The 14894-nt window shown below is 32.4% G+C and overlaps 1 protein-coding gene across 1 annotated transcript; it reads left to right on the forward strand.

The window, feature by feature from the left end:
- Nucleotides 1-6525: 6525 nt before the first annotated feature.
- On the forward strand, nucleotides 6526-11712 carry LOC21385193. Its single transcript, XM_024170033.1, has 11 exons — nucleotides 6526-6594; nucleotides 6758-6890; nucleotides 7402-7538; nucleotides 7631-7836; nucleotides 8394-8675; nucleotides 9041-9099; nucleotides 9391-9427; nucleotides 9559-9630; nucleotides 9962-10112; nucleotides 10433-10549; nucleotides 10979-11712. The coding sequence occupies exons 1-11, from the start codon at nucleotides 6592-6594 to the stop codon at nucleotides 11402-11404; spliced, it is 1623 nt and encodes a 540-aa protein (XP_024025801.1). The 5' UTR covers nucleotides 6526-6591; the 3' UTR covers nucleotides 11405-11712.
- The last annotated feature ends 3182 nt before the right edge of the window (nucleotides 11713-14894 follow it).

Raw genomic sequence — 14894 nt, forward strand, 5'->3', positions numbered from 1 at the left:
GAAAGAGCCGCTAAACGATCGGACCAGACAAGTGTAGGTAGCTTGACCGCCTTATCCGTCATTGAAACACAAGCCGGAGACGTATCCGCCTATATTCCTACCAATGTGATCTCCATTACTGATGGACAAATCGGTTTGGAAACAGAGCTCTTTTATCGCGGAGTTAGATCTCTAGATTGAAAGTCAGCCCATCAATTAAGGGCTCCTCTAGCCAGGGCCTTTTTTTTTTTTTTTTTTTTTTATATATAATTCTTACACCAAAGGCTTTAACTATTGAAGCTTATTTCTTTTGTACCCTGATTTAAGGCAGATAATAATGCAGCTTTCTTTCTTCTGAAATATTAATTGAAGGCCTTTACAAATTAATTTTATGAGAAATGACGTATAAGTTGATGGTTTTGAATTTTTTGAGGCACACTATGCCAGGGTACATGTGGAATATGTGCAACTGCAAACAAACATAGGGCTTTTTATTTAATTTTGACAAAAATTAGGGCTTTTTATTTAATTTTGACAAAAATGAACTTTTCAATTCACATAACTAGTAATATAAAATATGTTCAATTAAAGGTGCAGATGGCTAGGTGGAGTTGTTAAGTAAACAAACCATGTTCAAGTTTATTACGATAAGAAGGGATAGGAGAAGATAAAAGTAGAAAAGAAAATTTATTAATAATTATATTTGCTTTAATCTCACCCATTTTTTTTCTCTCTTTTATGCAATTCCTTTTGTTCTTCATTTTGTAAAGTTGGGATTTAAATCTCATAGATTTTAAGGGTAACATGTTAGTTTGGTCTGCCAATTGAGTAAAGATGCAAGAATGGGCTGGCCCGGCCCGGCTCGTTCTCCTTAGGCCCAAGTGGGCCGCGGGCCGGGCCTGCACAACCTATGAATTTTGTGGGCCGGGCTGGGGCCGGCCTGTATAAGAATGACCTTGGCCCAGCCCATGCCACGGGCTAATTTTATGTGGGCCAAGCTGGGCCGTGCCGCGGGCCAGGATGAGTCGTGCCATGGGCCTGGAATGAGCTAGCCCACTCAAGGCCCATCATGGATTTAGATGGACTAGCCCATCTAAGCATGTAATTTTTAATTTTTAATTTTTAATTTTTAATTTGAAATTTTAAACAAATTAACAATTATATAAGTTTGAATAGTTAATGGAAATATGAAAAAAGATATCTTATATACGATTACCTAATTAAATAAAAATATTTCTAAAGAAAACTGAGTGAGACAAAATCTTGGTAAGAAAAAAAGAGTACAATAAGAATAATTATACATAAGATATTTACAAAATTACTAAAAAAAAGAAAAAAAAACATAAAAATATTATGGGCTTAGATGGGCTGGGCTGGGCCGAGCCATTATGGGCCTAGACGGGCCGGGCTGGGCCAGCCCATCATGGGCCTAGACGGACCGACCTATCATGGGCATAGACGGGCTGGCCCAGCCCGGCCCAAGCCCGGCCTGGCCCATGATTTTTCATGGGCTGGTCCATGGGCTGATATATGTTGGCCCAGCCCCGCCCACTAATATTTATGGACTGGGCCATGCCTTGAACAGTGACGGCCCAACCTGTCACTGTGTCAGGATGGGCTTGGGCCGGCTCACGGATCCCGGCCTATTGTTGCATCTCTACAATTGAGGGTATGAGATTAGAACTGGTGGATACATTTTAGTCATTGTTTTTTTTTTTGCCCTTAAATTGTTTCTTGTTTTGATGGCTCTAAGTGCTTTTGTCCTGCTTTTTGGGGTATTAGTTGAAGTTGGGAAGAAATAATTTAAAAAACACATTATTAGGATATTGCCAACGGTCATAACTATTTTCAAGTCTGCCATCGGTGATGTGTTGGGAACCTAGAAATTCGTTGGAGAATGTCAGTAGAAATCACACAAGAACTGAAGAAACATGATACAAAGACTAGCAGCATCCGAGAGGCCACAAATCTTCCGAGGGTTCCCCAAATTCTCACAAATCTGATCATGAGCCCTCATTAGCTACTAAACCCTCTATTTATATATGATCTAATCTAATCTAATCTTGACATCGAACCTTAATAAACATAAAAGAGCTAAAATGCTCTTGTAAACTCTGGGTTCTTGAGCTTCCAAAAGAATGGGAGGAATGCTTTTTTTTTGAGAATTTTTTATCACCCATTTATATTTAATTCAATTAATTTTGAAAAACTCACAAGCACAAGTTGGATCGAATTAAATGATAAACATAACGGGTCTACTTGATCACACATGGCCCACCAAACCCCAACCCACCTTAGTTCTCTAATTTTTATAGTCTGCGAAACGAGCCTAATTACGTCACGGGCAGTGGCGGATTAAAGTACAGCTCCGTAGGGGCTATCGCCCCCACTCAAATTTTAAAAAAAAAATATTACCTTTAAAATTTTTAAAATTTTACGATTAAGCTCCAACTGAAATAATATATGCCTACACTAAAATAAATATGTTTTTTTATATACCCCCACTAAGATAATTTGTTAAAAAAATTTAGTGTACGTCCCCACTCAAATGAAAGGCTCACTTTGCCACTGATCACGTGACGTAAAGATTTGAGTTTGGACTCTTATCGAGCATGGTATAAAATCAAATATCATCAATAATATAAATAAATATAGATTTTGTCGTACACTATCACAAGTATTATATCAAAATCCATAAAATTTTTACATCTGTTTTCTTGCCTTCTAAATATATTATGTGTAAGTATTTCAGCAATCTAATAATTCTTCTCTCTTTTTTCTTTCGAGTTTCATATTTTACTAGAAGTGTGTGTTTTTAAACATTGAATCTGATATGATATAACGATTCAAAACAAAACTCTACACTTAAAGTATTCTTTCATAGAATTCTCATTTTTTAAAACTTCTTTTATCAATTCTTAGCGTCCTTTTTTCCTTTCGTCTACTTTCACAATTTGAGATACTTCTATCGTATTCAATAATGGATCTAACTTTTGCCGTGTAAAGGGGAATAAGACGTTTAAAAAAAAAAAAAAAAGGAGAAGATAGGAGAAAAAAAGTCATAAAAAATAAGTAAAGTAGACATTCACTTTTTTTTTTTCCGACCTTTTTAAAATAGTAGTTATAAAAAAATAATAAAAAAATAATAAAAAAATAAATTACACCAACACGGTTTCTTTCTGAGACTTACCCTTCCCCAGCCGACTCCACATGTGAAAATGTTCCAATAATAGCAGTTACTTATCCATGCAAACCCACGTGCAAATTTGCGTGAAAATTCTCACCATAATAATTAATTCTATCACTCTTTTTTTTTTTTTTTTTTTAGCATTCACTATTTAGTGAGAAAATATAAACATTTATTTTGAATATAATAATTGGTAATTATTATATTTAATATTATAAAATGTAGACATAAAAATACAATTCAATGCGACACACCAAATTATTGCAAGTAATTTTATTTCAATCTATAAATCATATCATTTCATTAAGATCCATAAGTAATTAAGTTCCAAAAAGATACGAAACAAATAAAAGATACGTAAGTGAGTTAAATAAGCATGTCAAGCTACAAATCATTTTCTTGTATAATCTTTAAATTTTGCAACTATAAAACACACAATCGATATAATTTTGTTCAAGGAATTACCCTTAGCGTGCTTTTTTTTATAACTTCAAGATATAAAAGCAGATCCAATCCATCTAAAAAGAATATATATATATATAAAACACATCTACGATAAAATCTAATAAAAAAATTGGTGGTCAAAGAAGACATAGGGGTAGAGTATGAAAATTACCCCACCGGAGGAAAAAAAAAGAAAGAAAGAAAAAGAAGAGAAAAGGAAAAGAAAAGAAAAAAGAAAAAAAATGAAAGAAAAAAGAAAAAAAAAGGAGAGAAAACTACATAATTTACTTTTAAAAAGTATATGAATGTAAATTTTTACTCTTTATTTTTAATTAATATCTTTTTATTAATATAATTATTTGATTATAAATAGAAATTTTAATTTATATACTTTTAAAAGATATTTATCCAAGTTAGACATAGTTGACCTCGTTTGAATGTGGAATTTAGGTGTGGGCGCAGACCAAACCCAGTACAGACATGTTGCATGTTTGACTTTTGTTTGACTTTTTGTTTTTAAAATAAAAACACATAAATTGAGAGCTTAGATCATCGCTAACCACCATAACCTGCTAGATGCACACCTATATATAACGGTCTACAAGGAATTTATAAAAAGTAATTTATTTTGTAGCGCTAATAAAAAGAAATATGAGAATTTCTTCGATAGTCTACTTTAATCGTAGTTCTAGTTTTTGACCATTAAATCTGGTCAAAATCACATCATATAAAAAAGTATATAGAATAGACAAATTTTAATACAGATGTAATGATTGAAAAATAAGAAATTCTCGATAATCTATTTTTATAGAGACTATCAAAAAAATCCCAAGAAAATATTTAATAAGTGGCACTAGTATACTTTTTGTTTGGTGTTATATATTGTCATACCACTAACGACTTCAACAGGATACTTTTTGTTTGGTCTTATTGTCATGCCACTAACGACTTCTACAATTGTGATTTGGGATTATTACCTGTTTAGTGTCCTTTTAATCTGTAAATTTAAACAGAAATTTAAATAAAAATTTAAATTCTTAAAAAAAGGTTACGTCAAATATGTTTTTTAAAGTGTTATGTAATTATTTAATTTACATTATTAACAAGGTAATAAAAAGAAAACAAAAACTAATAAATGTACATATATCATTGGTCAGTTAATTTGAGTTCTATATTAATATACATATATATTGAAGAAAAAAGTGTGGGCATCACCCAAAAGCAAAGAGACTGAGCGAAAGTGTACACTAATTTTTTTTTTAATAAATTATTTTAATAGGAGTATATAAAAAAAAAATATTTATTTTAATGGAGGCATATATTATTTTAATATGGATTTAAATATAAAATTTTAAAATTTTTAAAAGTAATATTTTTAAAAAAAAAAATTTGAGTGAGAGCGGCTACGTACTCCCGCTCATCTTCAAGTGGCTCCACCACTGCCCAAAAGGTCGTTCCCTTGACAAGAAAGGAATTTCTTGTTTTTGGACAAAAATAAAGGAGAGAGGAAGAGAGGGATAGAGAAGGAGATTTGGTTTTTTCAACTCAACCCACTTCACCTTTAAATTCCACCAACTCCGTAGCTTTGTGAAAAAAATAATGTTTCACACGATATTAATGGGTTTTGTCTCGAGTCCAATCCGAAACCAATACCAAAACACCTCTCTTTATAGTGAAGTGTTTGACACGGTTTTGATGGACCTCAAGCGTTGAAAGCATACATTTCTTGATATTTTTAGTATTTATATATGCTTTCTTTTTCTTCACAAAACAAAAATGGAGGCTATGAAATGGAACGTCCAAAAGTATTTAAATCTTTAAAAGGTGTTTCAGTTGAAGCTCTTGACTATTGGGTTTGGCCATTTTGGTATTGAAAGACAGAGAATTGTTTTGAAAGTCCTATATACTTTTTGTAGCATATATATATATATATATAAATATATATAACTTCTCCTATAAAACTCACTGATGTTTCAGAATCCAAAAGGGTTTTTTTTTTCTTTTTTTTTTTTTTTTTTCCATATCACAGAAATACTTGTCCTAACCTGAAGGAGTTCATAAAACGTGTTTTTGCTTAATTAACCAATGAAGAGCAAGATTTGAGAATTTCCCAGAATTTGTTTTCATATCAAAGAAAGCGTGGACGTATATTTGAAGCTTTCTTATCCGTGAAGGCTAAAACAGAAGAACTTTAATCGTTGCAAGTTAGAGAAATCTTTCATCTCTCAGTTCAAGGTAACTTACTTCATGGAATTGAAAAGCTCCTTTTCTTCATGGTCTATCTCCATGTTTCGCTTCTCTTTCCTTTGTCATTTTTTTGAATTTATTGCAGGTCTTTTTCTAGCTTGTAAAATGGATATAATATATATATATATATATACACACACACACACACATATATGTGTATATTACACACACACGTGTACATATGTGTGTATGTGACGCTTCCCTCAGGCATGTCAACATTATAAACTCCTTACCGACAAGTCTTCAATTTTGGCCAATGCCCATGTTTCCTTAAAAAAGAAAAATATTAGTGCATGTATGTATAAACATATATGTTTTATTTTAATAGTAATGTTTAAATAAATATGTTATGTATATACACAAATGCATGCACTTTGTAATTGCTTTAGATAGATATATTTGGCACTAATTACGTCTGCTTGCGTAGAGCACAAGTCATTTTATCTTCTTACGAAATAGTAATTATGATGTAGGGGAAAAAATAGAGAATTTGAGTTTTATTAGGAGTACTATTTGTGTTATTATTATCTATATTTAGTTTGAGTTTAACTAGGATTCCTTATTATTTATTGTTTTTAGAATTCTATTTGTACTATGAGTCATAAATGGTTTAGGATTTATCAGCCTATAAATAAGTTCAATTCTATTGATTATTCATACTGCGTCAAGTCCTTTCCTTCATTAGTGCAAATACTAAATAAATAATTTGGAGATAAAAAAGTTTATCACCTTTGATGGTAAACCTGAAGCTGTTTCTTTTATTTCTCTCTCTATTTGTGATTTTATAAGTTTAGATAGAATTTTGTTTATCCTTTCACCTTGTTTATATGATTCTTCACATTTATAGTGTGATTTAAAAAAGAAGAAGCATTTTTTTGATCTTGGATACTTGTTTGACAGAGTAAAGAGATGGGCTCCAAGCATGGAACTCCAAAGGCGTTTTACCCAACTTTGATGGTATTAGTTTTAGCCTTGAGCATCACACAAATATCAGCACAAATTATAGATTCTTCAAGTAACTCTCCACCACCAGGTGAGTCTTTAAGGCCTAATTCATTTTACCGATTCTAGTTTTTAGTTATAGATTTTTACAGTTAAAAATTTTAAGAAAATGTCACATTTAATTTTTTCTGCTACAATTAAAAGCTCTCAGAAAATGTCACATCTCAGTTCAAATTGAAAACTCTAATCCGCGAAGCCAACGATGCCTAAATCACTCTTAATGGTTTTATTTTCTTATTTTATTAAAACATGTTATTTTGTTAAACTAGTTCAGGAGTCAATATTCGAGGTCTGCTAAATGAGATGGATTTCTGTGATCATATTGCTCATCATCTACTTAGAATAGAAATATTATTTGGATCAGAAACTCTATACTTGTTTTGATGTTTTCAATTGCATATATATATATATATATATAAATATGAAATAGTGTGAACATAATCTACTACTGCATTAACCAGGATGAGAACTGAAAGTTCTCAGAATGCTCTACTAAGACACCATTGAGAATTCATAATATCTGTTTTGTTTTACAATTTTAGGAAGCAATTTGGTTGATCAGAATAACAATGTCTCTGATCCTATCCAACAAAAAGATGATACAGTGAGAGTGGACCCTCTAGATAACTTCAAGAAATACAGAGGAGGATATGACATTACCAACAAGCATTATTGGAGTGTAATTCTCTCTCTCTCTCTCTCTCCCTCTTTCTCTCTCTGCTGGATTATAAATATACATTGAAAGTAAAGAGTTGGTTTTGTTTTGTGCAGTCAACTATATTTACAGGCATTTATGGGTATGCACCTGGGGTGCTGTGGCTTGTGTGTGGGATTCTGTTTGGAGGATTTTCACTGGCAAACATATTTTGGTACAAAAAAAGAAAGAGTGAAGGGCTGAAGAAGAAAAGATCAGCTTGCCACAAGCAGTGCTACCTTTGGCCCATTTTACTTGCCATTTTCTTGACACTCCTTGCCATGTAAGTTATCATATTCAACATCTTGCTAAACCTTTATTCTAGTTGGTTTATCTTGATCATAACTTACAGTTTAGGGTACTTTGCAACGGTGTCCCCCGAAACTTTTTACCATTTGCAAGCTGGACCTCAAACTTTAAGTTTTGACATTTAGGCCCTAGATTTGATTATACTTGACAATAATGCAATCCAATTGATAATGGGTGTCAATAAATGGAAAGAAATTAAGGAACCCAAATGCACAATTTAAAAAGTTCAAGGTCTAACTTACCAACAACGAAAAGCTTGAGGTGCATCTTGTGCAAACATTATGGTGCATTCCGTGGCCATCAGTTATTAGACGGCTTAGACAACAAATTTTCAAATTTAGAGTCTTATTTACTAAAATTGAAAGTTAGGCGTCCAAATTGTTTAAACACTAGTAAATTCAAATTGCCCCAGTAGAAAGGGTTTTTTTTTTTTTTTTTTTTCTTTTTTTTTTTGAGAATACAGTACAAAGGGTAATTGATTTAGTAGAAAGTCATTGCTTTTTATGTAACTAAATGATTCGAATTCCGCAGAGTGGCATCTGGATTAGTCCTCGGTGGGAATGCTAAATTCCATTCAGAAGGAAAAAGCGTAGTGGACATTGTCATAGACACAGCAAATGAAGCATCGGAAACCATATATAACACAACTGGGGCAATGAAAGTTATTACAGATAACTTGGGGGCTTCTGGCGCAAATACTGAAGCTCAAGTCTCCCTTACCTCCACATCTCAGATATTGGATGCTGAAGCTGCTGAAATTCATAGGCAGGCTAAGAAGAACAGACAAAATATCGACAAGGGTCTTAAGATAGTGTAATCCTTTCTCTCTCTCCTCGAATTCGTACTATTTAAAAAAAGTAAAATACCGAAATAACCCCTAAGTGTTTACTCCATTTTTTTTTATAACCTAAAATTTGGATATTTAGGCTCGTTTAGTTCGCTTTCGTTGATTCGAGTTTTTAATTTGAGTTCAGATGTGACTTTATGTGAGCTTTTTACCGTAATAAAAAGTTAGATGTGACTGTTTCTGAGAACTTTTTACTGTAATAAAACTCAAATTGGTGAAATGAACCGGATTAAAGTTTTTTTTTTTTTTTTTTTTTTTTTTCCTTTGAAAAAAAGTAAACTGATGGACCTAAAATTTGCATGTTACTAATGGACATCTCTATTGCCTGCAGTTTCGCAGTAACAACTTTTGCTATCTGTCTGAACCTGATTGCAGTGATTGCTCTAACAGGTTTGTGTATTTCTGCTCATTGGTTCACAGTGTTCTTTCTTGAGCTAAACATCAATTCAGAACTTTCAGAATACCCAAGTCTCCTTTTGTACACATAAATTACATGAAACTGAACTTATTTTTTGTGGTCAAAAAGTTGAAGCCCAAGATGTTCATTTCTTATTACTCACTTGAAACTAACTTAAACAATGGAAAAATATGTCCCATGAAAGAAGTTAGGAAAACTTTGATATCATGTACAATTCTTGATGAACTTCTGATTTTTTTTTTTTTTTTTTGCCCCTTTTGCAGTCTGCGGAATACTGAGATTACGACGGCCACTTCACTTGTAAGTATTACATGGAAATCCCTTTTATTCTGTTTTCTTTTTCTTTTTGAAAAGCTATAATGTAACTAGAAGAAGCTTAGCTAAGCCGTTGGTAAATAAAGCTTGATTTTTTTGATTTGCTTTTGTTGTAGACTCATTATATTATGCTGGTTTCTGACTGCTCTGTGCTGGTTGTTCTTTGGGGCGTACTTCTTCTTGAATGAGTAAGCCCATTTCTTACTTTTTTAGGTGCTTTATTGCCTTCCAATAACATTTACTGATATGTGAGAAAATGGCCTTTTTTTAAAAGCATTGTTTTAATAAATAATCTCGAGTTTGATTAAATTAAGAAAATGACTTTATTTTTTGATGATCAATCAGTAATTGTCTGATTAATTTGGTTTAATCGCATAAACCCTTTTAATAGCCACCTCACCTAATTTCTCTAGCATTTATCAGGTTCATAATTTGCAAAAAAAATATAATAATAACAGAAAGCTCTCTTTCTTTCTTTCTTTCTTTCTTTCTTTTTTTTTTTTTTTCTTTTTTTTGCAGATTTGCCGATGATACATGCACAGCTCTTGAGAGTTTCCAAAAAAACCCTTACAACAACAGCTTGAGCTCCATCCTTCCCTGTGATGAATTGCTCTCTGCAAAATCAGTTCTGTACGACGTCAGTGCCGGGATCCACAACCTCGTTGATGAGGCAAGGAAACCTTTCAATCTTTTTTAATTATTAAGCTGCTTCTTAGAAATTAAACTGTACTGCAATTCTTGTTAAGAAGCAGATTCCATCAAGAAAACAAAAAAATAGTCAAGAAAATATTCAATTAACATGTATATGAAGAGGCAGATTTATTCATTTGACGGGCACTTCTATCAGTTTTGTAAAAGATTGGGGACTTGAAACAATATTTTCAACCCTACAATTATGTTTTTAAGTATATTTTAGGTTGAATCTCAATGACTCTTCATGTGTACAAAAAAATGAGAGGTCTGAAATTTTCTTCTGTTGGTAACTTTCAGGTGAACGCGAACATATCGATCTTTTATATCTGCAATCCTTTCTCAGAATCTCTAGAGTACCAATACCAATCAGAAAACTGCCCATCCAATACAATAAAAATAGGAGACATCCCAAAGGTAAGCCATGAAACAGTATAGAACAATGGAAAATAGGAGAGTTGTTTTCTAGCTGACAATTTATTACATAAGTCATGTGATAGATTGTTTAGATCTCGTTCGGCTACACATTGTCACATGACAAAGTCATGAGAGATCTGCCGGCTAGAATGGCGCTTTTGCACCGTCGAAAGTGGAGTAGTGACATTCGAAAAAACGGCATCACAAAATCACCAAATGAGTTTTGCTCAATCGCATCCTATCATATGATAATACAAAGTCTTAAGGCTCTCTCATATGGAAGTGTAATTGAACCAAACTCTTTTGATGATCATCACTATTGACAAGTGAATTGTGATCTACTTTGGTATTCTGCAAGTAAATAGTCAATAATAAACAAATATCCTAATTAGACAATCTGGCTGATCCATACTCTATATGATTTTGAAGGTTTTGGAGGCATTTACGTGCACAAATTCCGAAAACACAACCTGTGAAAATGGTCAAGTTGTTCTGTCAAGCAATGACTACAAAACTGTGGAGACTTACACAAGTTCCATACAAAACCTGCTAAACGCTTATCCGGGCATGGAAAGCCTTGTGGAGTGCCAATCAGTGAAGGACGCCGTCTCGGAGATCGTCGTCAACCACTGCAAGCCCTTGAAGAAGTACATTAAGATGGTTTGGGCATCAATGGTGTTCCTGTCAATGACAATGGTGTTTTTGGTTTTGTTATGGACAACCAGAGCTCATCATGAGCAAAGCCGTCGTTTTTCGGATGGGGGTTCTGTTGGACCCCATTCTTCAGCGGAAAATATGATGGAATTAGGCAATGCTAAAGCAGTTAAACATGATCCAAATCTTAGTTTAGTCTAACAAGTTAGCAATAGATGGTGGGAGACAACACAAGTGAAAAGAAAAGAAGAAAATCAAAGAGTTTCTTAGTAGTAAAGTTAAGGATACAATACTGTACATACATACAAAAACATGGCATAGAAGAAGAAAAAAGAAACGAAACGTCTCTGTCAATAGGGGATAGAAAATTCGTCCTTAAAGACATTATTTTTGTAGGAAAAACTTTTGGTGAATTCTTTTCTTCTTTCAAAATATAGTAAAAGGTGAGATTCTCAGTGCAGGGGAACCAACCCCATATGCTATAAGATTCATAATGTATGGAAATTTCCCAAGCAATAATATGTTACATTTCAGTTATTTGCCACTTATATCTTAAACAACAACAACAAGCCTTAATCCCATCTTAATTGGGGTCGCACTAATATGTTACATTTCAGTTATTTGCCACTTATATCTTAAACAACAACAAGCTTTAATCTTATCTTAATTGGGGTCGGCTATATAAATTTCACTTTTTCACGCAGTTGTGTTCGAAATTAGACTTTTTTGAAGGTCTAGATCTAGAATGTCATTCCTAACTATTTCGGTCAACGCCACTTATATCTTAAAGATTGTTCAAAATGTTGAGAGTAATTGTTGTGGTTGGTGCACGTTGGATTCATGTCCCCATTTGAGCTAGTTGATTTAATTTCGTCTCAATGATGGCTATATTTAGTCTGGACTCTTCCACCAACAAAGCCACCTCCCTATCCTATTAATAATTAGATACTTTTATGATAATGGGTGACGAGCGCTAATCGTACTCAAATATATTAGGGGGCGTTTAGTAGATAGATCTAAAATCATGATTCTGGATCATGATTTAGAATCAGTGTTTAGTTGTTGTTTGATTCATGGATTTAGAATCATGATTTAGAACCATTCTTGTTTTACGTGTGTTTTTTGTGAGAGAAAAATACTGTAAAGAATCATGATTCAGAATCAATGACGAATACAGGAAACAAACATCTCATTCTGAATCATGATTCAGAATCTGATTTGATGTTTTAAACCAGAATCACTCATGATTCTAAAATCACCACCCTCTTGATTCAAGGTGATTCAAACCCTTGATTCTAAATCATGGTTTCAGAATTATGATTTGAACCCAAAATCATGAATCGTAGTTCTGATTCTAGAATCATGATTAGAATCACTCTGGTACCAAACAAACCCTTAGAAAATGATTAGATACTATAAAGAGCGCTAAGATTGACTGTGGCTGTTAAAATTTAAATGGAAACACTCTCGTATATTTTATGTACTGCTGTAAATATTCGCCCGGCCAGGCATGGCTTGTGCCTACAAGGACCAATTATGTAAGAGAAAATTGCATAATTTACTTTTAAAAGTGTATAGGTCTAAATTTTTATTCCTCATTTTTGATAATATAATTATTTAACTAAAAAGCTTATTAATCAGGAGTAAAGTAAAAATCCTAACCAATGTACTAATATTTTCTAGATCCAACAAATTCTAGAGATCTTTAATGTTTTCCTATACTTCTATATTTTATGAGTTTTATCCTTTTTACCTTTTGTTTGATCGGTTTGTTTAATTGTTTTGTTTTCTTTTTTTTGGATGTTGATGCGCGCGTTGTTTTCAATTAATTAATCACCTTCGAATCTTTAATTTGTATTTTCTTTCCATAAACAAAGTAAGTGGAGCTTTCATTGAAATTCGGTGTGGGATATTATTGTTTGTATGAGATTTCTTACTTAGGTGGAACGCGCAAATAATACCTGATGAAAATAATTGTCTATACTCGCAATAGTTTACTTAAAAAATAATCAATAACCAACAAAAACCAAAATGAATTTCAGTAGTAGTATAGTAATACCTTATTGATATAGATGGCTATTTTGTTAATCAATGACGTAATTATATTAATTTGTTACACATTAGTCACTTTCATGCATGGATCTCATTATGAATATTCAATAATAGTTTATCACATAATTATGAGCATGCACCTGATAACCACATCCTTATTTTATTGCCAATTATTTGTCGTATTTGGTTTTTTCAACTGTTTGATCCCAACCACTCCATTTATTATGTCTATATTTGTTTTTAATATTATCATTTTCCCAATAGGAGGAGGTCATGGGACAATGTTTCAAGCTCAAAATTGAATTTAGATTTTTGAATGTTATTATTATTGTTGTTTTAATTTGAAAATAATGCTTTAATTATTATTTAATACACTATATATATCCATACATATAACGATACAAATGCACACGGATCACTGATGAAAATAAATAAATATATATAGTTAAAATTAAATGATAACGTTAATAAAAATAATTGTTAGTTTAAAAAAAATGATGCACATTGTTTTTTTTTTTTTTTTTTTTTTTTTTTTTCTGGGGTAAGTATGACTTTTCTTTGTTGCCGTATGGATTAAATTTAATAATTTCTTGTGTATTTAGTTGGAGAGATACAAGAAATCTTATTTAGCACTATACACGAGGAAGATGGGTTTCTAATTATAAGAAAAAGCAATCCAATTAAGGTAGACATAGGTAAAAGGTTCATTGTTGGATTTATCATGGTACGGATGCGGGATATACTTATAATCATATTAGAGTTTAGGCTGGTTTGTTTTGTTATTTGCCAATATAGGGTTTCACGATATGGTACGTAGCAATCTGATGTCTTACCACTAGGGCCGGCAATCCAAACAATGACACGACGATACAACTTGAATGAATCTCACTAATCAAGTTCAATTCCAGCAGCCACAACTGTATCATCTTGTGTCAAGACTATTTCCGCAATAATGATATCACAGGGTAACTTTTAAACTTATGTATACAAGATATTGATACACTAGATAGAGCATATAGACATTTATTATTCCAGCTAAACAAGAGAAACAAAATTTACCATGTACAAGGAAAACGTACTGTGAGTCCTTTTTTTTTTTTCTAATCACATTTTTAATTGCTTTAGATCTTGAGATATGTACGGGTAAGGTTGTCCAGCTAATTAATTTTATTAAAAAAGAAGAAGAACAAGAAAAAAAATTGGGTTAATTGATGGATCAGATCTGTTTATATGAACTTTAGAGAAACCCAAGACCACGAATTTACAAAACACCCATAAGAGAAACAGATCATGCCAAATATTAATAAACGCTTGGAAATATTTGCCAAACTGGAAATACACACAGCAATCTCCTCAAGACATACTTATTTAGGAGACAAAACGATGAACACGCATATATATACATACATATATATATATATATATATATAATATGTATACACGCATACTTCTTTCATATATGATCACCACCTAATTTATTTTACACGTACAATAGTATTATAAGCAAACCACCATAACTTTTTCTTCTCAAACCACAGCTTGAGTTCCAGCCTCAGCCTCATACTCGAGAAGGTGATTTTCAAGATCTTTCGAGACATCAGCGGCAAACTGAAGCAGTGTGTGGGGGTCTATAATTTCA

This window comes from Morus notabilis, unplaced genomic scaffold, assembly GCF_000414095.1.
Source record: "Morus notabilis unplaced genomic scaffold, ASM41409v2 Scaffold1158, whole genome shotgun sequence".
Lineage (NCBI taxonomy): Eukaryota > Viridiplantae > Streptophyta > Magnoliopsida > Rosales > Moraceae > Morus > Morus notabilis.